Source organism: Theropithecus gelada, chromosome 9 (assembly GCF_003255815.1).
Source record: "Theropithecus gelada isolate Dixy chromosome 9, Tgel_1.0, whole genome shotgun sequence".
Lineage (NCBI taxonomy): Eukaryota > Metazoa > Chordata > Mammalia > Primates > Cercopithecidae > Theropithecus > Theropithecus gelada.
In genome coordinates, this window is record NC_037677.1 from 93,443,993 (window position 1) to 93,470,501 (window position 26,509).

Here is a 26,509-nt window from a genome sequence, read left to right on the forward strand (position 1 = left end):
TTAATGTCTGTAAGTCACCAGTCGCTAGCCCCTTGGATTCCTTGTTAAACACTTCTATGCAGCCTTATCTAAAACAATAATCTTAGGCTGTGAGTCTCCTGCTGTATTGTTCCTAAAATTGTATGGGTAGAAGAGGCGCCCTTAGTCCCTTTACATACGTGGTGCTTTCTAATGGGATCTTCTATGTATCACATACTATGCAGGTGAATTTCTCACTGTTAAGATAGGTCATCAGTAGAAGGCATCACTTTAAGATAGTTACTTTGAATTGAGGTTTGACCTCTTTTCCTGCTTTGTAATGGGTTCGGTGGTGAGGGTGGGAGCTGTCATTCACATTTATGGGCAGCATTCCTGTTGATTAGTGGACCTAAGAGTCAAATAGGAAAATATAGCTTGCTGTGTGATACAAGCTGGAGATGCTGTAGTGTTACTATCGGCAGGTTCTGTGCGGGCTGCCTTTTGGATTCCAGATGATCTGTCAAGGGTCTGCAAACTGGTCTGGTCACTTGTTTGTGTAAATAAAATGTGTTTGGAATATAGCCACACCTATTTTCTTATGTACTGCCTGTGGCTGCTTTCACACTGCAAGAGCAGAGTTGAGTAGCTGCAGCAGAGACCCGTGTGGCCCTTACAGCCTAAGATACTATCTGGACCTTCAGAAAACATCACTGACCCTGCTTGAGAAAGTCATCCTTTTCAGGAACAAATATTCTTGATTTTCCTTCTCTCTTCTGCCCTTTTCTCTCTGTTCCTCTTTACTTCCTGTTTTCCTTGTCTCAATTTTGTTTTCTTTTACTCCTCTATAGTTATCTTGCTACAAAGAAGACATGTTATATTGATATGCACTACTGTCCCCTTAAACTTGAGCAACCGTAGCATTCCATCTTTCTTTAAAAAAACCCATCACAGTAGCCAAAATAAGGCCATCTTACCCTATGGAGCCAGAACCCATTAGCAAATAGGGATTCAGAGTTCTAAAATTATGTGGCCGGGGCCTCTCATTTCACTCACACAGAACTGACTCTGGCTTTATTTCTTCTTTATTAAAGTAAACCAAGATGTTGTTTCTGGTAAAATTAGTTGAGACTACTTTAGTTGGACTTTTAGTCCTCTGAATGTCACATTTAGATGTGGAAAACGTTTTTTCACAGAGTAGAAACAAAGTCTGATCACAAACCCAAGCATTGTTTATTCTCACATATTTTGTTCAGCTTTTAGGAAAATAAAAATGTGTTGGCACTGATACCTTCTCAGTCACGTGCTTTCAAAATAATTTTATTAAAGGTAAGCCAACAAATAAAACATAGAGGCTTTTGAAGTGCTTTAATAATGATTTTAAAAATTGGAGTTATAACCAGAGTATGACTGAAAAACTATTAAAGTCTTCCTCCTTCTCCAAAAACTCAAGGATAAGGGGATTTATCTTTTTTTTTTTTTTAAATAGAGACGAGGTTACGCTGTGTTGCCCAGGCTGATCTCAAACTCCTGGCCTCAAGCAGTGCTCCCACCTCAGCCTCCCAAAGGATTACAAGTGTGAGCCACCGCACCAACACAAGTATAAGTTTCTTTGCTGTTTTTTTTTTTTTAAATGTGATTCAATGTCTTGTCAGTGAAAAATTTTTGTCAGTGGCCCCAAATCACTGATTGTTTTAGTTGTTTTGAGACAGACAATTATCATTTTGAATTCTTAGTATTACTTTGATGTCTTACTATGACTTGATATCCACTGAAATACTGGAATTTTTTTTAAGTATAAAATCAATCTGTGTAAGGCAGTCTTCATATCCTAGCAGTAAGTGCTCTTCCCCATGCTTGCTCTCAAATCCTTTTCAGGGGAAAAATAAAAAGATTATTGTATTTAAAATGAGCAGAATTGTGGAAGGGCCTTCCCCCTACCCCCTCCAGACAGGGTCTCAGTCTGTCGCCCCAGGTTGGAGTGCAATGGGCGTATGGTCTTATCTATTAGGGTATATAGTTTAAAAGTGTAGTTTTTTAAAAGTATAGTCATCTTCATTTTTATGACGCCCACTGCAGCCTTCATCTCCCAGGCTCAAAGAGATTTTCACACCTCAGCCTCCTGAGTAGCTGGGACTACAGGTGCATGCCACCACACCTAACTAATTTTTTTTTTCCAGTTTTAGCAGAGATGAGGTCTCGCTGTGTTGCCCAGACTGGGAAGTCTTTTGAGGCAGCCTTCAATATAATTCATCCTTTGAAACCTCAGAACAGAGTCCTGTATTCTACAATGGATGGATTGGAAGACTTGAAGACCCAGCCTCTTTCCTTTATAGATAATCAGACTCGGGCAGAAACTCAGAGCTCTCAGGGCTTTGCTGTGCTGTGCCGTGTCATGCCGTCCTGGAGCCCGGGGAACCACCCTGAGCACTTTGTGGAGTGTGTCCTTGCTCAGGCTTTTGCCTTGGGATTGAACCGAGGTTCCTTCCACTTACCTCCTCTCTGTCTGATCTTCCTTTTCCCAGAGCCTCAGTGCTTGATGCTCAGTGCTCAGGAGATGTCCTTTGCTCCGTTGTTCAGAGGGGCAGTTGTGTGGTTATGCTGCCGGGTGAGCACAGACACACATCCTTTCTCCCCTAGCTGGGGCCATCCCACACGGGGTGCTCAGTATGCATGCCTCACGAAAGCATAGACTGTCCATTTAAAAAAAATCAGGTACTCACGGTATTACAATATGCCAGGGGTTGGACAAATGGATTTTTTACCCTTTTTTAAAGGGTTATGTAAAAAAAAAAAAAAAAGCAACTATATGTGGCCCACATAGCCTAAAATATTTACTTCCTGACTCTTGTATAAAAGCTCTATTGATCCTTGCAATAGTCATTAAAGATCAAATTGTGTAGACAGGCAGAACTTTTTTTTTTTCATATAGTCCAACATTTTTTCATACAGTCCAGCAATTCTTTTAGATTTTAGAGTAGCTTGCCTGTGCATCTCAGTACACAGCTGCTGTTACAGATTATTCCTGAATAATGCTTTTGCATTAAGAAAAATTATCCCCCTTTGCCAGTTGTCTACTTGTTAATGAATTGTGGGCATGTGATCATATCTATTAGGGTATGTAGTTAAAACTAAAAATGCAGTCTTTAAAAGTACAGTCTTCATTTTTATGAATCAGAGTGAACTTGACTGTGGTAGACATTCCATTAACAGCAGTTCAGCACAAACAAGTTACTCATGAACTGAAAGCCAAGAACAGTGCCTCTCCCTGAAAGTATGCGATGTGTTGGTTTTACCCCTAGAACGCTTCATTTCTCTTTTGTATCATATACTTGAAGGTTTCTCACTCTTCAAGCTCTGGTTGTGATATACGAACATAAATGCCTGGTGTTTGCCTGTTTGACTTCCGAGTGCAGACCACACATTCTCTTAAAACCACCAGCATGTCTGTGGCATCTTGTCAAGACACCAGCAGCTTTAGACAGAACAAGTTCAGGGCTCTCCAGTCCAACCTGAGCCACCTGCTGGTTCTGAGGAGCCATCCTTGGCACCTTGCCCTTCCTCCTCCTGCCTCTGCTTATGCCGCCAGCTCCCTTCCAGGAGGCATATTCTCTGGGACAGTCCCCCACTTGCCCAGTGCAGCCCTGAACACAAATTTGTCACATTAGAAGCATTTTTATCTCAAAACTCTGTTTTTCCTCTAGTATTTAGTTGTTGGGTTTAAATGCTATTCAATTTATCAACTTTTTTTTACCCCAGTTTTCTATGATCTGCACCTCATAGTTGTCTTGTAGCTAAAGCTGCAGTATTTGGGAGCTAATTTTTGGGAAAGAGACTATACAAACAAGATTTGCATAATTTTGTATATTTATATTGATTTCACTAGTGTGGTTTCTGCATTCTAAATAGTTCTCGGAGACTGTTAGTAACTGGTTTCAAATACATATATATAATATTTATACACACCACTGTGGAATTTATTTCACTGTGTAAATAGTGATATTTTCCTGTTCAGATGCTTCTATAGAAAGTATTTATTTTAACAAGAAAATTAACTGTCAAAAGGGCTTTCCGAAAAGTGTTCTTTCTAGCCACCCATCCTCCCCAGCTACCATGCTCAACCATTGAGTCCCCAAACAACAGTGAAAGCAGAAAGGTGTGGCCTTGAAACCTTCACTGTATTTGGGCAGATGCAACAGAAGCGCATCTCCCCACTGTCACCCCATCCCACAACAAAGTGGGACTCCCATCGTGGGTATGGCTGTGCCAGCATGGCATCGGGCGTGCCCCACGCAGTCTACTTCTTGCATGCACAGTTGGTACATTCAGCTGTACACTTAACAGCCTGTACAGGAAAATGAGCCTTAGTTGTAGCCCCAAGGAAACCCAAACCCATGCCTGTGAGATATGGAGAAACCACTGGTTGCCTAGAGAAAGCATTAAGGTGTATTTCTAGTTCCTCTCTCGTGTTGGTGAAAGACACTGTTCACACTCTCATTAATCATGGGAGATAAGCATGTTATCTTCTGCACCTTGACTATGCTTGTGAGCACCTGGCTCTTCTCTTCCTCCTCCTCCCCTGCCTGTCTCAGTGTGCATCTGTGCAGATGTGGGCCAGCCCCCCTGTAACCAGTGGTTACAGAATGATATCATCTGTTCTAAGATGTGGTCAGCTTTACTTCTCAGGAGTCCTGTCCTACAATTCAGAGCACCCCTGGATGGGATGGAACCAGTGCTTTATGATCATGTTCCTCTTCCCTGTGCCCTGTCCTTGGGCACCTCCATGTAAGTCATGATCCTCATTGTGCAGGGCTGGCTGGACTGAGAATTGCAACTCCAGGACAGCAGGGAGCTTTGGGACTAGGCACGCAGGGGTTTTGTTGTCCATTTGAACCATAATTTGCATATTTTCTTATGGCCTCCCTTTGTCTTTTCTAAACGAATGAGGCAGACACTTGAACAGTAATGCTGGAGAATGTTTTTTTTAAAAGACTTTGTAAGCAAATCTGATTTTAAGATGAAATGTGAATGAGAAACTAGGTGCCAGGGAATTTAGCACTGAACTAGACAGTCAGAACTTTTTTAACTTTGCAGGAAGAAATAAATTTTGCTCTCGTCTAAATGTTCACAAGAAGTAATGTTGTAAATAGTTTTCTAAAAATATTTATTACCTGTGCTGTATACAAATTCATGTTTTGAGTGATGTTGGTTTGCATCGTAGTATTATAGAATATATTTTGAGCAGTGGACTTCCTTTCATAACACAGTTCACACATGGAGAAAGAACAAAAACCAGCAGGTTGAGAGCTGTTTGGGGCGTTTGATCTGTAATGTTACATCAAATCTAAGCTTTAACTGCCCCCTCTTCTCATCTGGTTATATTATATATATATATATATATATATACACACACACACACACACAGGTGTATGATAAACTGGTCAGTGGTCAGTACCCAGATCTGCAGAGCAGATTTCCAGGTGTTCTTTCTGATGTGTTGCCCATAAGCAATAAGATCTTAGGTAATAACATTTATTCCGGGGCCCACACTGGCCCTTGTCTCAGAGGATAGGGTGGGGGTAGAACAGCTCTTGCTAAGACCTCTTGCCTTTGCCAGAGAGGTTGCTATACTTGAATTTTTGCTTCTGTTTGTCTGCACGCTCCTTCATGTCATAGAACTCTAGCAATGGATGAGAAATCTGCCAGCACCAGACACATCAAAACTGGGTGTGTAGATTGAAAAATTTGCAATTTTTCATGAATTTGTAGAGTTTCCAGAATCTAGTTGAGGCAAAGCTCATTTGGCTGTAGAGTAAATGTAAGACTTGTTACAATAGAAATTTAAGTGGCCAGTTCAATGTCCTTTGGCTATATTTGACCTACCGTTAAAAGCTAGCCCATTTCATATAAGCATCTTCTGTGCCTGGGCTTGAAATGTCTAAAGCTGCCTTCGTGTCTGGGATTACACCATGTAGGTCAGTATAAAGAGGGCAGTCACTCCTCCATTTTTCCCAGCGTGTCCAGTTCAGCAGATTTCTAAAGCTGTTAAGCAGCCTCTCTTTTTGACCGTCCTAAACTTTGTGAAAATAAATACCCCACACCCAGATAACCATTAATAGAAGTAATGTAGTTTTTTAGGCTTTTGGAATATGTCTTCTCTTTTGTATTTATGATGGTGTTTGGAATTTTTCACTAGTGTTTTTTTAGATTGAAGTGGGTGCATTAGGATAAAACTTTCCCTTGCCGATCCTGAAGGCAAGCAAGAGGAAAGAAATTGACCTGTATTGTATCATTGGGGAGGTGACTACTTCTTGTGGTGGTAGGGGGTGGGGGGAATGGGGCATTGTAGGTTATGTGGGGGTACAATAGAATTCTGGCCTGAGGCTCCCCAAGTCTTATTACGTTGTATGAAAAATCCCCTTATTAGCCTCATTTAATCTCAATAGAAGCCTGCTGTTTACCCTCAGGGAACAAGTAGTTTTCAAAATTGAGCTCCTCCAAGGTCATTGGCCAATACTGTGTGCAAGCATTGGTCATCTTTGTAAACTCATGGCATTATTTCCCCGTATGCATTATAATACTAAGAAATTCATCCCCAACTTGTATGAAAAGCACAGCCCAGGGCCCTAATTGAGGCTAGCATGAATGCCTTTGAGGGGCCAGGGGGCCATAGGAGGCCCATGCAATTTAACTGAAGCTCAGGTGCCACGTTGGATTTTTATTCTTATTAGGCCGCAACCCTTCTGAATGAGTTTAGGGCAGGGGCTGCTGATCCGGCTGTGGATTCAGGGAGCTCTAAAATGAATCTCTACCGTTCCTTTAAAGGTCTTTCTGGTTCCTCCCAGTGTTGTCATTGCCGAGGTCGATCTCGTAGTTGTTCAGTTGTGCTCTTTTTGCTGTCTTGTGAGTCTTAGCCAGTGATCCAGCTGCCCAAGGACAGGGCCTCCAGAGGGCTTAGCACCGTCCTGGTACCAAGCGTGTGCTCCCGGCCTGTGTGACAGTGTCTTTCCAGAGCAGTGAAATGAGAAATTCTGCAAGTGGCAACCCAGAAGATCAGTGTGTATCTCTTGGGCCTGGATTTCTACTATGTTAGTGAGTGTAGGAATATACTGTGTCTTTAATGGATGAAAATTCAATGTATGCTGTGAATTTGTTGGTTTGAAACATTGAAATTTTTCATTAGACAATGTTTACATACCTCACCTGAAGAACCTTTGAGAGTGTATATATAAAATTTAAAAATATATTAAGTTGCTTTAAAACAATATGTATAGCTATAAAAGTTGGAGTTATTTTAACTTTGAATATGTACCAAGTCTCTTAAATATTGAAATCTTGTAGACTTCTTGTGCTTCTGTGTTTTGCTTTCCTATCAGGCCATGTAGGAAACTGTGTTCTTGTTATTGGTAGAGGGGCCCTCACTGAAATCCAAGCTTGGAAGGATTTCCTGTGTTGTTTCCGATTCTCTTGTTTGGTTTTGAGGGATGGGGTGTGGAGCCAGAGGATGTGTGGGAGGGGTTTCTCTAACATTGACATCTATTCCATGAGCTTTTCCAAGGCGCTTATTTTATGGCAGCGTATTAAACTTCTTTGATATTCAAGTGTGTCTGTGTAGTCACTGAAGAGGGCATAGAATGCCTTGGAGCCGGTCATTCAACTTGCAGCCTAAGGCAAAATTGATGAGTTGCCAGAAGGAACCACAAAGCAATACTTCCACCAAGTGTCAGGGCTTAGAGAAGCCTTGTTTGCTAATGTCAGTAATACATCATTTTGTGAGTTCTGCCTAACTTCAGGGAAAAGAAAAGACAGTGGAGGAATCCTTGAGATTCCCATGGCGGGGTTGGAAAGGTGCCAGTATTTCATCCTGAGGGACAGGGAGCAATGAAGGGCAAGCTCCTGACCTCAGGCTAGCCACTGAGAAGTGTGCAGGCCACAGGCCAGGGCTGCCCAGCTCTCAACGCCTTTGTTGGAGTATGGCAGAAAAAGTCCTTCCATTTGCTAGCCTCATGAGTTTTTTCATTGTATTCTTTCAACTCTGCTTGAAGTGGGTCAGCATAAGGACCCACAAGAAGCTCATGTGACTGTGCCATCACTGTGCAGAACCACCTCCAGCAAAAATAACCCCACAGCTGACTGCCAGGCCACCCCTCTGAATCTGAATTTGGAAGACTACCTCATTCCAGATTGGTTGTTTTCATTGTTAAGATAGACCTCTTTTCCTCCAGTAGTCATCCTGTAGTGGAATAACGAAAATACCCAAGAGGTGCAGACTGGCTGCCTTGGGGTGAGGGGACATCTCAAAAATTAACTCTGAGGGCTTTGGGTTTAGGGATGATAGAGGTGTCATCACCATTCTCAGAAAAACTTGGCAGCCCTAGTAATCAGGATGTTGCCTGTTGGAAGTCTGGGCACTGCTTTTTGGCCTCCATCCTCCCAACCAAGCCCGGCTGTGCCCATTCCCTTGGCTGGGGATTTCCTTTTAGCAGTGAAATTTGCCACTGATTTTTCTTTAACTCAGAAATAGCAAACTGGTGGCCTACAGATGTGTTTTCTTTAGCCTTGTGTTTAAAAAAATACTTTGAGCTTTTCTTTACATAAAGATTGAGAGTTCTGACTTCTCTTTTAAAACAAAAATGAAAAAGATGAAGATTTGACTCTAACTCATGGTAAGAGTCAGCTGGCATGAGACTGGAAAAACGTGCCTTTCAGGACACCACAGCCCCTGTCAGTTCCCATTTGATCACTGTTTCTTCACGGCAGGGGAATGGGTCTGTGTGCGTGCTGCCTTATCAGATGTGGCGACACAAACGACAGGCCAGTTGACTGACAGGTAACCAACCGACTGGCCTTGCGAGACAGGAGCGTCCAACCCCATTGGAACCCATTTTCTCTCCTGCACACTGTTCATTACATTTCCTCCAAAATCCCTAAATTTTTTGAAGGCACGGAAGTTATATCAACTGGCCACTTTCAAGATGACCCATGTGCTGTTAAGGTGTGGTTTGTATGACCATTGCCCTGGCCCAATTTTCCACGGAAATCTGTCCATGGTTGTGGCTCATGGTCCTGGCTCAGGCTTCCGTTTAGTGTCAGTGACCCTGCCCAGCCTGCCTGCCGGGGCCTGGCCTTACCCAGACATCCATCCTGAGTCCTATAAAATTGTGCTTGCAGTGTTCTCATCTGAATGGTGACGGAGCCACTGCAGACGTATGTGTGCCTGCTTCTCCACCAATTTCTAAGAGCCACTGTGCTAGGGACAGAAAAGTGAAACTCACAGGACATCTGAGAAGTCACACTATTGATTGCTCTGATGGCTCCGAAACCCTCAGAGCCAGATTAAAGATGGGTGTGGCTCTGTGCGCAAACTTACAGAATGTCCATGTCACGGCAATTACTTGAAGGGAGATGAGGATGAGCAGCCTCCCCAGCTCGGCCGTGCACTGACAGACCCCGGGGGTCTATCAGACCCCTCTCCCAGGGCCCCCTCCTTCTTCAGGAGGAATGGACTTCAGGAAGGGCAGGGAGTTCCAGGAACAGACGTCCTACGTGTGTAGCCCCTTGGAGCCACCCCTGGATGATGGCCCATATGTGATCAGCCCAGAAGCCCTAGGAGAGAATGCTAGCAGCACCGGGCCCGCTTCTCAGTGGAGAAAGAGAGACCAACAAGGCAGAGTGAATCAATGTCATGTTCACATGGAAGACAACAGACAACATCGACATAGTCTAAAACAATACTTCCAGGGCAGGTGCGGCTCCCTCACGGGCCTGTTCTAAACCAGCCTCTAGGAGTCGATTCAAACAAGACTACAGAAACCCCCAACAAAACGTGCTACAACCACATAGCATCTGAAAGGCAAAACAAGACGCTGGATGTTGACTTTAACATATAAAAATACTATAACAAAATGAAATACAAATATATATTAGAATCTGTAAGTATTCTGTATAAAGAGATACTTTTGCGGTTAGGCTACCAGCAGGCAAAGAGGAGACAAAGTCCAGCCTTTTCCACTTCCTGACACCTTCACCGGGAGCCCCGGCCCTGTTGCCAGTGGTGTTGCAAGGCCACAGCTCCCTCGGGACGCACCCTGCTGTATCTCTTCATGTCTAAAATGCAGAGCGAGCTAGGGGTCTTCACAAAGGGGGGCAAGATGTGGAGAGAGGACTTCTCAGAGGGGCGATTTCGCAGTAGCCGCTTTCCGGACTTTCAAGCGGAGTGTGAACAGGCAACGTGAGTGCTGACTCAAGTCCTTAGCAACTCGCTGGTTGATGGCCAAGTTGGAGAAAAAGTTGGTCCTGGGGCACACAGCTCTCCGCTCATCTCATGGTGGATTCGTCCTCAGACTGCACCGAGGTCAGCGCTGCTGTGCTAGGAGTCTGGACCATGTGGTGGGGCTGGTCAGGGGAGCCTTAAGCTCACATGGTGCTCCCTGGGAACAAACACACCAGCCACTCACCTCCCAGCCCCATGGCGCCAGGTGAGGGGTGAGCATCACCTGTCTACAGGTACCCTTTCCACCTCCTGCAGAATGAAGAGGCCTCCTGCCAGTCAGTGCCCTTCAAGCCTGGGAATTGACTTATCCAGGGTGGTGGGGAATGGTGGTGGCCAGGGAAGCTATCTTTCTCAGGGTTGGCGAGTCCCAGAGCAGCTTTCTTCCAGGGAAGAGGCAAGATGGCTGCTCTTGAGGTTTTCTGCCCTATCCAGCCCGGTGCAGATGCTCTGCAGGGTCCCAACGTGGCCTGGAAACTCAAAGTAAGAGAGGGATGCCATGTGGTCCTGGGAGAAGCCCCATGAGGCCCAGGCTGCAGTCTACTTGCGGGTGGGGCCAGACATTGTGGCCTTGCTCAGAGCTCCAAGCAAGTAGATCCCAGCCCCCTGGTGAGGGGCAGATCCTGCCATGAGGACACCTCCCATGTTAGGCAGGGCAGGGCCCTCTTCCCATCACAGGGACCCCAGGACTCATAGTTGCTAGGTTGAGTCCCCGTGGCATGGGACATGCCAGGCACCCTCTACCCCAGCTCTAGCCTTCTAATCAGCATCAAGGGCTCCCCTCACTGCCCTGGGCGGGGGACATGGGCAGGGGACATGGACACAATGACACTCTGAGCCTCACCTGAACATACACCCAGCCATACCTCCTGGTCACAGGTGGAGGGAGCCGGGGCAGAGACATGCTCACCGCCGCTGCCCACCGGAACTCCCCGGGGGTGTGCCCGCTTGGTGAGGCCTCTGGGGAAAGAGAGTGCAACTTTGCCTCCCTTTAGCCAATTCACAATTTGGCCTCACAAACCATCTTTCTACATTTTCACTGTGTATGGAAGAGAAGACGATGCAGTCAGGCAATCATGTATTCAGTGCCTCGTCCAACACTTGCTCCTTCATTGCCAGCAACCCTCTGGCCTGGGCCACTGTCTGTGGCTGGAGCCACCCCTCAGCTCAACTCTTCCCGGGCATCCTGGTCGTTCCTGCGATGCTCTGGGATGAGTTCACATCTGTCCATTAGGCCAGAACGCCCACAGTCCCCAGCCCTGGGTTAGGCACATATATACTTATTGATGTGATCAATGAAAATAGGTCTTCTAACTCCTCTGGCCTCCCAAGACCACAGTCGGGGAGTCTGCACTATTCCTTTAGTCATCCTGCCCCTACCTCCGGCCATTTTACAGCTGAGGAACCCAAGGCCCAGGCAGGGAAAAGTTTGCCCCGAGTGATAGAGCCAGTGGGGACTTCCCAATGCCTGGAGCACTGTCCCTTCCACTGCTCCCTACTGGCCTGCAGTGTGAAGGACTCTGAACCAGCTGCTCCCTGGTCAAGCACCCTGAGCCAGACCCTCACACCCAGTCCCTCTGCCAATAGGTCACCGACAGCTTGTGGCTGACTGGTGGCTGGGGAAGCCCAGGACCAATGCCCCTTCTGTGGCCAGTGTCTGGAGGCGGATGATGTTTGTTTACCTAGAGCAAAGAACCCCCTGTCCTCTTTGGTGGGGTCTGCCACCCTAAGCAGCCCCTGTGGCTGTTTCCTCCACATAAGTGCTCCTTGAAGCTACAGTAGTCATCCTAGAACTTTAGGATTCAGAGGCCTGGTCCTAAGAACCACCTCCACCCACAGCTTCGTTCCCAAGCAGTGGCTGCAGTCAATCCAGCGGGGAAGGGTCCAACCCTCCCTGGCCAGCAGGAGGCGGCATCCCCGCTCCACAGCCTAGCCTACCACCAGCAGATTCTGTAGCAGCAGAATGAACCAGGCTGGCTGCCCGGGGAGACTGAGAGTACTTCGTGGTTGCCTGCAGAGGGGTAAGAGGCTTCCGGGGCCACAGACCCAGCTCCAAGCCAGCCTGGGCCACAGGCCAGAGGGAAGGGTTGGTTTGGAAAGCTGTCATTTTTCTTCTCCAGACTCAGGTAGCAGATAAGGAGGGGTGTCATCGTTCTGCACTTCTTGGCCTGACCTCACGCACACATTCATTCAACAAATATTTATTAAGCGCCTATTTGTGCAAGGCACTTCCGGAGAGGGCAGCCCGCAGCTCAGGCCTCGCCCACCCCCGCTGCCCCCAGCTATGGCGCAATTTGCTTTTAAAAGGCTGCTCTGGCACCACCCCATCCAGGAGGGCCCAGCTGCCCAGGAGCCGTCCTGTGATGACCTGCACCCCAGCCCAGCTGCTGGCGACTGTCTCTGCTGCTGCAGCGGCTGGGCCCCCTTGCCCACCCTCACCCGCCTGTCCACGCCCAGCGCTATGCGCAGAGGGCACAGCCACACTTGGTGGGCTTTTCCACCTCCTCGGCAAAAGAGGTCCCATCGCTGCACTCAAAGGTGAACTTCCTCCGCTTCAGCCGAAGGCCCTGGCAGCAGCCCTGGCCTGGGCACGTGCCCCGGCACTCCACCCATGACAGGGGGCGCGTGGTCTGGCAGATGGCATAGCCCCTCTGGACCTGGTGAAAGTCCCGGACAGGGTCCCCCCGGCACTCGGACTCTGGATGGGACAGACACCAAAAGAAAGCCTCAGGGCACACCCATGGGTGAGCTGCTGCCTCCAGGGAGGCAGAAGGAAGAGGAGGAGTAGGGCAGCATCTGTGGGGTGGATCCTTTGGCTCTCAGACCCCATCTCTGTCCCCAGCATACTTCCGCCTCCCGCTGACATGCACAAGCTTCTTCCCAGGGCCTACAGTCTGGTCCTAGCGCCAGGGCCCTCCAGGACAGATTGAACTGCCGGAGGGAGGCGAGGTCCCCATTGCTAGAGGCATGCAAGAGAGACTGGAGGCCCTGGAGGCAGTAACATTATGAAAAGGATTCGTGCTGGGGAGGGGATGGCCTAGGGGATCCTTAAGGTGCCTGAGTTCTGGGTTTCTCCAGCTTCTCCCTGCCCAGCCTTAACAGTCCGGATTCCAGCAGAAGCCATCTTGGTCAAGCAGGCCAGGGATGGCCTGGGAAGGAGTCCCCACCCCTCAGACTTCCTGCTGCCACTCCCAGGTCATGAGGTGATGGGGCCAAGGTACAGAGGTTGGGCCAGGAGCTGTTACCCTGGGTGGTCTCTTCTGCAAGGAGAGACCCCAGCCAGAAGAGGCACATACCCTGGATAAGGGAGCTGCAGGGCAAACTGGGCCAGGAGAGACCGGGAGCAGTGCCCAGAGGGTGGAGGGACCCTGAAAGCCCCATAGCAGCCCATGGTACGGGGCTGGGGGAGGACAGAAGGGCTGCCGAGGTTGGGAGGAAGAAAGAGTCAAATTGCTAAAGCAATTTGTGGGGGACCCTGGGGAGTGCACATCAGGAGGGGGGCCCCTGACCTTGCTCACACAGCTCGCCCGAAAAGCCGGGGTCACACACACAGTGTGCCCCCTTGGTGGCTGAGGCCTGGCAGTGGCCATGCAGGCACTGCAGGCCTCTACAGGGCTCTGCCAGGGCCCCGGCCTGGTTGCACAGGGCCCCCGAGTACCCATCCTGGCACTGGCAGCTGTAGGAAAGAGCGTCGAGGGGCACACATTGCCCATGGACACACCTGCAGGGGACAGAGAAAAGCGCTGTGAGGACAAACCCAGCCAAGCCCCACCCGACGCAGCCCACCCGGTCCTGACTTCACAGGTCTTTATTCTGTTCCCAAGATTGAAACAAAGGGAGTTGCATGCAACTCCAGTGCCCCAGGCTCACTTGTGGCCGTGGCAGGGACCATCAGCAGGCTGGTCACAGTGCAGGCCCACCCAGCCGGCCTCGCAGTGGCACATGGGCCCCGGGGTGGCATTGGGCTGGCAGATGCCATGCAGGCAGTAGAGCTTGAGGCAGGGTTCGCAGCCTGGCACCACGCCCGGCTTCATCTGAGTCTTGGTGAAGTCCTGCAGCTCGTTGTTGATGTATAGGTTTCGGATGCAGCCGTGGAAGCCAGTGCCATTGAGGATCTGCCACAGGCGGAAGGCAGCTGAGTTGACATCCACGGGCATCCCTGGGGTAGGGGAGAGAGCATAGCTGGGCTGAGTCAGGCTCGGGCTATGCCGGGCACCCACCTCTGAGGTCTAGGCAGCTCCATGGCCTTCCCTCTTGCCTGCGGCCTCTGTCCTTCATCTCTGCAACCCTGATCCAAGGTCCTCTGCCACCTTGGAGGGCCCAGGCTCCTTTCCCAGAAGAAAGGGAAAAGCTGCTTCCTCTGTGATTGGAGCTGGGGTGTCAGGCCTGGTGGTGGCCAGCTGCTGCGTGCGGCTCTGAGGTGCCTGTTCCTAAAATCTGGCTGCCCTCACCAAGGCGCCTTCTCTACCTGGGACACCAGCTTTTACCTCCCGGAGACCCCAGCCGTAGCAAAGGGGCGGAGCCGAGACATCATGTGTGCCGCTGGATCACTGTTTTTGTGGCTGTCCCTTCTCAGCAGCCCTCTGAAGTAGGGCTTGTTAAGCCCCATTTGACAGATGCTCATGACTGGCCTGAAGCTGCACAAGGAGTAAGCTGCGGAGCTGGGCTGAGACCCAGGGCCATCCCTCACCTCTGCCCCAGCCTCAGCACGCCCCCCACAGGGTGTGGAGACAGCCCCGCTGCATCCAACAGCCTGCTTGTCAAGACCGAGAAATGCTTGCAGGTGGTCGATGGGGTCATCTAGCCTGCAAAGCCTCTAAGGCCAGCCGAGACAGTCCCTGGTTGATGCAGGGACTCCATACCTGAGTCTTCTTGCAGTGGCTCTGGGCCTCTGAGGGCCCCAAGACTGGGAATGGACCCTAAGCCACTGAAAAGCCCCTTCTAGCCCAAAACCAAGAGGAAAGGTGCCCAATGTGTCACAGACAGCCTGGACAGTCCCAGGACCTCTCCTAAGCCAGGCCTTGCACCCAACCCAAGCGTCTATCCTTCTTGGTCAGTCTGGGCCAGGCAGAGAGCAGCTGGGCCTCCAGGCAGTGAGGCCAGTCCACCTGCAGCTTGGCCACCACCAGGACCATCTTCCCACTTGGCATTTCCCACAGTGCAGTCCCTAGGCACCAGCTTTCCTGGCTGGCCTCAGGCCAGAGAGCAAAAGAGACCCCGCCAGGGCCAGGTCCTCACCTCCCACATAGAGTGGCGCCTCGCTGTTGAGCGTGTAATGTTTGCCAAAGTTGTCCATGGTCATGGGGCTCCCACCATCAATGGAGAGATTCACCATCTGGTCAAAGGCGACCAGCTCAACAGTGTGGAACTGCCCGTCATTGATCGTCTCAGCACTGGAAGAAGAGGGGGTTCCCCATCCCAGGGAGTGGGTGTCAGTCTGGACCATCCCTGCCTGGGCACTTCCCCAGAAACACCAGCAGGTTCTCCCCAGGAGACCAAATCTCTAAGGAAAAGGACTGTGGGGGCTCAATGGCCTATAACCCGATCCCTCTTATTCCCCTTCTTGGACTCCCTGGGGAAGGCTGAGAGGTTTGAGGCAGGGGTCTCAAACTTATGAGTCTCCTCCTCCCCATTAAGGAGCCTCCTCTAAGGTGGTAGTGGGTTGGGGAAGGACGGGGCCACTGCACAGGCCTCAGAGACCTCAGACCCAAACTGGGGCTAAACCAGATGGTTCAAGTGTCCTTCAAACTCAGCCCAGGTTTCTAGAGGTCTCGATAACCACCTGCTTTTGGCCCAGGAGACCTCGCCCTGGCAGTCCCGTACCCCTGAGGGCAGCTGGGGGGCATGAGGAAGCCCTACCTGTAGATGGCAGAGCTGGGGTAGCTGCCTGGGTCGTAGCTGACACGCACATGGCCCTGGTACAGCTCAACTGCAATGTGGTCGTTGTCCCCGTTGTACAGAAGGATCCCATTGTCCTCTGCCGTGGAGACCTGATGGGCAGTGGCACTTTCTCTCCCACCCCACCCCATGCAGCAGCAGCACAGGCTAGCAGGTGGGGCAGAGAGGGCACCCAAGATTGGAAGAGAGATGCTCTGTGCAGAGCTCTCTTCCCCCACCTGGCCAGCCTCCCCAAGGCCATTCCTCCAGGGGGCGCCAACAGGGGCTGCAGCCTCTGGTTCAAGCCCCATCCACTGCCAGCCTGGCCAGGTCTGGGCAGGGAAGGGTGACGGGCCACTGAGGCCGGAAACTCTGTGCCAGGAAAAGCAGCCAGGAGACCTCAGGACAATCTTCCCAGAGAAGAAAATTAGACTGGGACCCCTGTCTGGAGGGTGTGGGTAGCCCTGTTCTGTGGGCCTTGGGGAGCTAGCTGCTGAGTGGGGGAACTACAGAGAGGACAAGTTCAGGAAGGCTCTCTGACAGCCAGAGTCATCCAAGCCTAGTGGAAGGAGCCACTCAGAAGGTAGTGTCTGTCACTGGAACCGTGCAAGCAAAAGTGAGATCTTTGCCTCAGGAGGGAGATCCCTCTAAGATGCTGTAGGAGCCATGATCATTTTTCCCTCTCTTGTCCTCCTCCCTCCATTTCTTCTGGTAAAGACCCTGAGCCCCCTGGTCTGTGGAGCTGGGCACATGACCCAGGCTGTCTAGTCATACTGTCCCATCTCCTTGGACTCAGCGGCTGGTTCAGAGATGGGCATGTGACTAACGCCAGGCCAATCAGAGATCTTCCTTGAGCTGACCAAATTAGAGCTGGCAAGGAAGAGCCTTTGTAAATCACTGTCCGGTAAAAGATGAGGATAAACCAAGGACGTGCCCGAGGCAATGGCTGGTTATGGTTTTGGTGAATTTTATTTTTGGCGGTTAGGCTAGCTGTTGTCTTGCCATGTAGACTATGTAAGTGGATAGGATGTTGGAGATGTGACGTAGGGGAAGAGAGCAGAATGCACATGTTTGAGAGGCTGAAGAGTTCTGAGAAAAAAGGAAAAGAGGACAAAAGAGAGGGAAGAAAGATGTGGCATTTGTGACAGGGAATGGAATTCAAGGGAAAGAGAAAGATGACTAAAGGAGAGTTTAACGTTCTTTATCATGTGCTGTGCAATATAAGCCACTCTCCTCTCCATCCCCCAAAAATATTTAGCAAAATATTGATATATTTCATCAATGCTGTTGAAGTGCGACTTGCTTTATTTTCCCCTCAATAGGAAGATGTTCTGAGATGGAACTGAAGGCATGAAAAGGACAATTTAAGGGACCCTAGGGACATACGGTTAAAGGTATAAGCCCAAAGTTAATTCTGGCCACGTTCCAGCCACACGTAGAAAGCCTGTCTGCAGCACTGGAGGCAGACACTGAGGAGCAGCCTCCTCAAGAAATGGGACAAGAAATGGTGGGAGCGGAGGATGGCAAGTTTGGTTTTCTGGATTCAGTTACCCATGAGACCACGTCCACCCCTGCCCTGGTTTTGTGACACTATAACCTTTCTAATTGTGCTTAAATCAGTTCAAGCCGAGATTTTGATACCCATATGCAAAAAGTTTTGATTACACAGAGTCCTTCCAGTTCCCCAGGCACCATGCAGGGATGCATCTTGATGCTCTGGCCTAAGCCAGGGTCCCCTGCTCCCTGACTCCCCTCTGTGACCAAGCCCCCTGGCACGCACCTGCAATGTGATGTTGGCCCGTGGCCAGTTTTGCAGGTCAGTGAACTGCAGGTAAGTGTCCCGGTCCACAAAGTTGACACTGAGCAACTTCTCACACTCAGGGCCACCGAAGCCTGGGAGGCACTGGCACACGGGCCTGTTGCCCTGGTCCACACAGTTGGCCCCATTCTGGCACTCAGTCCCCTCACAGGGGCTCTTGGGGGTAGGCAGATGGGGAGGGATCTCACAGAGCTGTCCACTGAGAGGAAAGGACACAAGTCAGAGAGGGCTGAGGAGGAAGGGGGTATCTTCCTCTCCCATAGCCCTGGAGAGAAATACACTAAACATCTTGAGAAAATGGATTCTTAAAGTGACAGAAGATGCTCCTAATAAACACTTTTCATGAGAGAGCTAAGAGCCAGAAGGATACCAGGATACAAGTATGGTCCCTGGTCCAGCAGCATCAACATTACCTGGACACTTGATAGAAATGGGAAACCCACTGAATCTGCTTTTTAACAAGATCCAAGGTGATTACTGACAATGTCAATAACTCTGCAAGCCAGATTTTACTATATACATTTTACAGAAAAGAAAACTGAGATTTAAGACACAAGCATAAAGAGGAAAGAGTCAAGTTACTAAAATAAGAAATAAAAGAAGGGACATTACTACCAACCTTATAGAAATACAATGAATTATAAAGGAATACTATGAACAATGATATACCAACAAACTAGATAACATAGATGAAATGCACAAATTCCTAGAAATATGCAAACTACCAAAACTGAACCAAGAAAAAAATAGAAAATATGAATAGACCTATAACTAGTAAAGAAATTGAATTAGTAATCAGAAAATTCCCAGGCCCAGATAGTTTAACTGGTGAATTCTACCAAACATTTAAAAACAATAAATACCAATTCTTCACAAACTTGTCCAAAAAATAAAAAATGAAGGAACATTTTCTAACTCATTCTATGAGACCAGCATTACCCTGATACCAAAAACAAAGACATCACAACAAAAGATATCACAAAAAACTACAGACCAATATCTATTATAAATATTGTCACCAAAATCCTCAACAAATTACTAGCAAATCAAGTACAGCATAAAAAGGATTGTATACAATGACCAAGTGAGATTTATGCCAGAAATGCAAGGCTGGTTTGACCTCTGAAATTCAATTAATGGAATATATGACATTGATAGATGAAAAAGCAAAAAAAAAAAAAAAAAAAAAAAAGTTCATCTCAATAGATGCAGAAAATGCATTTGACAAACTTCAACATTCCTTCATGACAAAAACACTCCACAGACTAGGAATAGAAGTGAACTGCATCAACCTGATAAAGGGCATCTACAAAAAACACACAACTGACATCAAACTTAATAATGAGAGACTAAATTTTTTCCTCCTAAGATTAGGAACAACACAAGGATATTTGCTATCACAATTTCTATTCAATATTTTACTGGAGGTTCTAGCCATGGCACTTAGGAAAAAGGGAAAGGAAAAAAAAGGAATGAAGGAAGAAGGGAGGGAGAGGGAGGGAGGGAGGAAGGGAGGGAGAGAGGGAAGGCAGGAAAGCAGGAAGGAAGGCAGGCAGGCAGGCAGGAAGGAAGGCAAGCAAGGGAAGGAGAGAAGGAAGGAGAAATAAAATGCATCCAGATGACATGATCTTGTATAAGAAAATCCTACAGAGTCCATTAAAATGCTATTAGAATTAATGAAATAATTCAGCAAGATTGTAGAATACCAGATTAATGCACAAAAATCAAACAAAAAATGAAATTAAGAAAACAATTCCTTTATAATACATCAAACAATAAAATACTTAAGAATAAATTTTTTAAGTGCAAAACATATACTTTGAAAACTATAAAATGTTGAAAGAAATTAAAGAAGATCTAAATAAATGGAAAGGCATTCATGTTCATGGATCAGTATGCTAATATTGTTAAAATGGCAATACTGGGCCAGGCATGGTGGCTCACACCTGTAATCCCAGCACTTTGGGAGGCTGAGATGGGTGGATCACCTGAGGTCAGGAGTCCAAGATCAGCCTGGCTAACATGGTGAAAACCAGTTTCTACTAAAAATACAAAAAATAAGCCAGGCGTGGTGGCACACACCTATAATCCCAGTTACTCAGGAGGCTGAGGCAGGAGAATTGCTTGAACCTGGGAGGCAGAGGTTGCAGTGAGCCAAGATTGTGCCATTGCACTCCAGCTTGGGAAACAAGAGCAAAACTCTGTCTCAAAAAAAAAAAAAAAAAAAGGCAACACTAGCTAAATTGATCTACAGATTCAATAGAATCTTTATCAAAATCCCAGTTGACTTCTTTGCAGAAATCAACATGCTGATCCTAAAATTCATACAGAAATTCAAGGGACTCAGAATAGCCAAAACAATCTTTAAAAAAAACAAACTGGGAGGACTCACACTTCCCAATTTCAAAATATATTACAAAAACTACAGTAATCAAGAAAGTGTGGTACTGGCATCAGTACAGTCATATAGATTAATGGAATAGAACTTGGAGTCCAGAAATATCCTTACATTTAAAGTTAGTTGATTTTGACAAGAGTGCCATGACCATTCAACTGGAAAGAATTATCTTTTCAACAAATAGTGATAGTACAACTGTATATCTGCATGCAAAAGAATGAAGTGGGGCCTTCTACCTCACACCAAATATAAAAATTAACTCAAAATAGATCAATGACCTAAATATAAGAGCTAAAACTATAAAACTCTTAGAAGACAACATAGGTATAAATCTTCATAACCTTGGATTAGGCAATGGTTTCTTAGGATACCCACAACACAAGCAACAAATAAAAAATAAACTAGATGTACCCAAATTACACACTTTTGTGCATTATCAAGAAAAGACAACCAACAAAATGGGAGAAAATACTTGTCAACATGTATCTGATAAGGGGCTTGTCTAGAATATATAAAAAGCCTTTACAGCTCAATAACAAAAAGACAAATACCTCAATTTCAAAATGAGCAAAGAACTTGAATAGAATTTTTTTTCCAAAGAAGATATTTTTAAGTGGCTAATAAGCACACGAAAAGATGCTCAACATCATTGGCCACTGAGGAAATGCAAATCAAAACCACAATGAGCTACCACTTCACACCTTCATATACTGGTGGTGGGAATGGTGCAACCATTAGGAAAAAACAGTTTGGTAGTTCCTCAAACAGTTAAACATACAGTTAACATATGACTCAGAAAATCCACTCCTAGGCATATATCCCAGATAATTAAAAATGTACGTCTACATAAAAACCTGTACACAAATGTTGATAAGATCAGTCTTCATTATAGCCAAAAAGTGGCAACAAAGGGAGAAAGCCTATCAACTGATGAGTGGGTAAACAAAATGTGGTTATGTCCATACAACGGAACACTGTTTAGCCATAAGAAGGAATGAAGTGCTGACACATGCTACCACACGGATGAACCTCAAAACATGATGCTCAGTGAAAGCAGCCAGTCACAAAGGACAACAGATTGTACGACGATTCAACTTACAGGAAATCCCCAGAACAGGCAGATATATAGACACAAATATTAGGAGATTAGTAGTTGCCTGGAGCTGGGATAGAAGAGGGGCTGGTGTGACAGATAAGGGGTATGAGGTTTTTTTGGGGAAAATGAAAATGTTCAAAATCGATTGTGGTGATGGATGTACAACTCTGGGAATAAACTAAAAGTCATGGAATTTTACATGGAACTGAGTAAACTGTATGCTACGTGAATTATATCTCAATAAAGCTATTTTTTAAAAAATGAGTGAGCGGAGCATGGGATATGGGTGGCTGGAGAGAGGGTGGGCCCTCCAACCTCCCAGGGGAGCCCAGTGGGCTGGTAGATAACCTTTGTGGCAGGACATGTCTTCAGAGGCTCAGCTAGGCAGATAAGTGACAGCACACTGCCCTGTCATCTGCACCCACCTCTCACCCCCTGCACCAAACAGGTTAGGGGTCCTCTGCCTAGGCCCTGGGCAGTTACATGACTTGCCCAAGGCTGCACAGCTGGTGACTGGCAGAGCCATGGTTAAAACCCCAGCATCCAACTCCCAGGCTCTGACCCATACCCCTTTCCTTCGCCATGGCTGGAGGCTCCTGCCACCCCAGGGGCTGACAGCCACAAGGAGTCACTCCTAGTGTGTCCAGGGGCCACTCACCTGTAACCCTCAGCACAGAGGCAGGAGTAGCTGTTGACTTCATCCATACACTGGGCCCCATTCTGGCAGCGGTGGTCCCTGCAGTCATCCTGGTTCTCGCTGCAGTTGTCACCTGCGTAACCTGGCACGCACTCACACCTGGTGTGGGGGGGGCATGGGTAGTTGGGGGGTCAGCTACACAGAGCCTGGGAGGCCAGGGATGCACCAGGGCTCCCCACACACAGTCTGTACATGTGAGGGAGAACCTCAAGTTCCACTGAGGCTGTGGGGATCTCCAGGAGGTCACACAGAGCTCTGGATCTAAAAGGGCCCCTAGCCCATCCTGGGAGCCTTTCCTAGTAGGAGAAGAGAGCTCACGTGGACTTGAGGTAGAGGCCTGGGGCTGAAAGAGTAGACCCCAGTGGCAGGGGGAGATGGAGTCTTGTCACGGAGGACCCACCCTCACCAGCAACAGCACTTCCAAAGCCAAGTGTCAGCCCCTTCCTGACCTCTCCAGCGGCTCAGCTGCACCCTCCCTGTTCTCCCAGGACCCGCTACCACGTGGCTGAGCTCCACAGACTCCCCCACTCCTCTTTCCCCAGCCTCCCAGTCCTCAGCAGGGCTAGTGCCCCCTGCTCAGTGGGTGCCTTGACCTCAGGTCAGCCCCCAGCTTCCCAGCTCCCACCATGCCTCACTGCTGGCCCAAAACACTCCCTTTGGGCTACTGTCTGCCTATCAAATAAATGAAGGACACTCCAGTAGTCCTTTCTAGTAATGGCCTTGCTCCCTGTCCTACAGGCCTCCTGATCCCCCGACACCAAACTCACCTCACCAAGCACTTCCCTGCCTTCACACCCGTAGATTCCAGAATACTGTCTCCTTTCTCCCAGCATGGTCCAGCCAGCTCACCTCCTCCAGGAAGCCTCCAGAGAGCACTCCAGCCCTCACTGAGCAGTCCCCTTGTCTGATCTCCTTCTAAACTCCTAACTCTGAAGCTCAATCACGCAACCTGGCAGATGGGTGCTCTTGCCTGGGTTTTTTACTCATTTCCTTGTCCAGTGTTTTTCGGCCTATAAGAAATACTTTCAAGCCCAGTATGTACACACACACACACACACACACACACACACATACACACACACTCAAAACCAGATTCATACAACAATACTGATTATCCTTATTCTATAAGATGACACGTTGCTGTCTGATACTTTGTTTCATCCTTTAATGTTAGTCTTGACATTAATATTAAACAGGGGCTGGGGCTCCCTTTATATCCAATTGATCACAATCTACTAATGAGTCTGGAGTTACAGTCTGAAAAATGTTATAGTAGCTAAGCCACCACTTACTCGTTCATTCATTTAATGACTATATATTGGATATATGTCTTGGGTTGCTGGTAATGCCAGGCACAGCTGAGCATGTCAGTTCTATCTTTCTACCAGGACAGGCAGTTAAGAGAACACGCACTCAACACTCCACTGTGTGCCACAGTCCCGGGTCCAGAGCTAAGCACAATGCTTACCCTTTGTGATTGAGGGACTGTGCTAGCAGCTCCAGGCTGGACAATGTGTAGTCCTGCCTTATCCCACCCTCCAAGGAGGGCGCATGCTGCCCAATCTACCACTGCTGATTGGTCTGCCTGCCAAGCCCCACCCCTGGGAGCCCCCGCAGGAGTACAGTGTCCGTCCACCATTTGGATGGAGGCTCTTGTGGGCCCATCGACCGTGGAACCAGGCCTCAACAATCCTGGACTCTTGCTTCCTGTCATGGGCCTCAGGCTGCTCCAGTTAGACAGGGGGCTCCTGGGGGACTCCATCCGAGTCCCTGGGCTTGGGTCCCTCAGCCACAAGCCCCAGGAAACTCTGCCCTGACCACCCCTTGCTGGCCTGACTGGTGGAATGGAGAGGTCCCAGAAATGAGACTATGTTTGCAAAACTGCAGTGGGAAGCATTATTTTTAAAATGTGTGACCTTTATAAAGCTTAAGTCTTCAAGTAACAAACACTTTCACATATGCCGATAACAACCATGATGAAAATACAGACCGACAACTTTTACCCAAACCTGCTGGGACAGACAGGTTTTGGAATTCAACACCTTTTAGATTTTGGTAAGGTCAGACAATGCATATTACACAACCTACTGGTAGGAGCTGAGGCAACCTCATAATCAGACTTATTCACATTTCTGCCACAAAATCTACACATGTTCACATTACATGGGATGAATAACAACAAAAAGCAATCTCATACCAGTGCAGGGCAGCTTTTGTTACCAAATACGTCCAGGTCAGATAAGATTTGGCCATGAGATGGGATGCTTTCCTGAACTTTGTGGATTTTGTAATTGGGGATAAGAAATGGTGGATCTGGAATAATAGCCTAGAGCACTTCACAGATGCCAGATCTGGAGCTAAGCGCTTTCCATGCATTTTCTCATCTTACCCTTGCAGCCACCCCAGGAGGAAGCTACTGTTGCTCCCAGTTTACAGATGAGAAAACAAGCTCAGGGCAGGCAAGTGACACAGTCAGGGTCAGGCTGCAAACCCAGGTCTCTGTGGCCACAAAGCTGGGCACATCACCCCTCTACCCCAACCCCGCATGGATTCTCAGGAACCCTGTAGAGCTGAGACCAGACTCACTGGACAAATGAGGAAATGAGGGTGGGGTGCGGAGCCCAGACTGGAATCCAGTCTGACTCAGGGGCCCGAGCTCCTCCCTGGCCCTGGAAATGGGCAACACTGACCTGGGCCCGTCCGGGGTGCCCACACACTGGGCCTCGTGTTGACACGGGTTCAGATCCGGAGAGCACAAGTCCACCAGCTGTTCACAGGCCCTTCCTGGGGAAAGAACGAGCAAGGGGCAGGAAAGAAGCTGTTCTCCTGTGCTCTGCTGGGTGGCCAGACCTACAGGAATCCTCCTGCAGACACTGAGGCAGGGACCCTCTTCCACTCCTGGGCCTGGGGGCTCAGGGCTGTCTCTGTCCCCCACCTCCCCCAGACACTGCTGCCCTGGCGCGCTTACCCTCATACTGCAGGGGGCACTGGCAGGTGTAGTTGCCTACGCCGTCCACACAGACACCCCCATTGGCACAGGCGTGATCCACACAGTCATCCGTGTTCACCCCACAGGTTGGTCCTTCAAAGCCGGTGGGACAGGAGCACCTGTGCAGGGAATGGGAGGATGGAGAGACAGCCCTCCTGGAACACTGGTGGAAGCCTGTGGCTACTGGTCAATATCACCATTCCACAGAGTTAGGGTCCCTACTCCAGGTCAGGCCCTTGCCAGGTGCTGGGCAGGGTTAGAGGTGACCAAGACTGACCCTGCCCTCATGGGATTCACTCACAGTCTAGTGGGGAGGCTAGAGGAGATGGGTGGTGAGAGGAGAGGTAGTGAGGACCAGGATGGTGTAAGCACTGAAGCCAGGGAGGTGGCACAGAGGGGCAGGAGACACCTGGCTCCTCCTTGGCACAGAGTGATAAGGGCAGGCTTCCTGGAGGAGGTGATGAATTAACCAAGGACCCTGACAAGGGAGAGCAGGAAGGGGAGGAAGGTGACTGGGGCAGAGGTGTGCGTAAAAGCCTGGAGTGGCCAAGCGCGGTGGCTCATGCCTATAATCCCCGCACTTTGGGAGGCCAAGGCAGGTGGACCACCTGAGGTCAGAAGTTGGAGACCAGCCTGGCCAACACGGTGAAACTCTGTCTCTACTAAATTACAAAAATTAGCTGGACATGGTGGCATGTGCCTGTAATCCCAGCTACTCAGGAGGCTGAGGCAGGGGAATTGCTTGAACCTGTGAGGCAGAGGTTACAGTGAGCCAAGATCACGCCACTGCACTCCAGCCTGGGAGACAGAGCAAGACTCTGTCTCCAAAAAAAAAAAAAAAAAAAAAAGCCTAGAGTGGAAGGGAACCCCACAGCCAGTCTTCTCCAGGGGCCCTGCCCATCCACACAGTCCAATACTTCAGGAGCACAGACTTCAGGCACAGTGAGCAAAGGGCTGCAGTGAGCAGGAGCCTGGTCATGAGGGGCCCTGGGGATCAGTGACCTTCAAACCAGGATACACCTTCCCCTAGGGCAGCCAAGGTTTCCAAGGGGTGTGCGGATCAGAGAGAGGTCCAAGAAATTAATTTCCAGATTTTCAAATATCTGCATGAGCTCCTCCCTAAACTCTAAAATGGTGGCATCTGTCCCAGCCCCAGCCCTTACAGACTTGGGGGGTGATGGGACAAACCCTACAGGTAGAAAGGTGGGCATGCTTCCAGGCACCAAATAAAGGGGCAGTTAGGAATCCTGATGTTTAGAAAGTGAACAAATACATGCAATCTAAGTCAAGAGGTTTCCAGTTCTGTGCACTGGAAATAATTGAAGGAAGGCCTCATGGAACTGTCAGCTGATAGAACATTAAAAATAATCTTGATGACAGGTCACTGTGGAGATTTGGCATACAAACT

General features: G+C 48.5%; 1 protein-coding gene across 1 annotated transcript in view; it reads right to left on the reverse strand.

Annotated features, from left to right (window-relative positions):
- Nucleotides 1–9,622: 9,622 nt before the first annotated feature.
- The window catches only part of SLIT1 (slit guidance ligand 1), a 187,819-nt gene continuing 170,932 nt past the window's right edge, over nucleotides 9,623–26,509 (reverse strand). The window contains exons 29-37 of the mRNA XM_025396916.1: nucleotides 25,081–25,220; nucleotides 24,803–24,896; nucleotides 22,074–22,211; nucleotides 17,883–18,120; nucleotides 16,085–16,215; nucleotides 15,464–15,618; nucleotides 14,096–14,384; nucleotides 13,735–13,946; nucleotides 9,623–12,923 (exon numbers count right to left, since the gene is read on the reverse strand). Coding sequence (XP_025252701.1) covers nucleotides 12,685–12,923; nucleotides 13,735–13,946; nucleotides 14,096–14,384; nucleotides 15,464–15,618; nucleotides 16,085–16,215; nucleotides 17,883–18,120; nucleotides 22,074–22,211; nucleotides 24,803–24,896; nucleotides 25,081–25,220 — 1,636 coding nt within the window. The 3' untranslated portion in view covers nucleotides 9,623–12,684. The remainder of the gene's footprint in view (nucleotides 12,924–13,734; nucleotides 13,947–14,095; nucleotides 14,385–15,463; nucleotides 15,619–16,084; nucleotides 16,216–17,882; nucleotides 18,121–22,073; nucleotides 22,212–24,802; nucleotides 24,897–25,080; nucleotides 25,221–26,509) is intronic.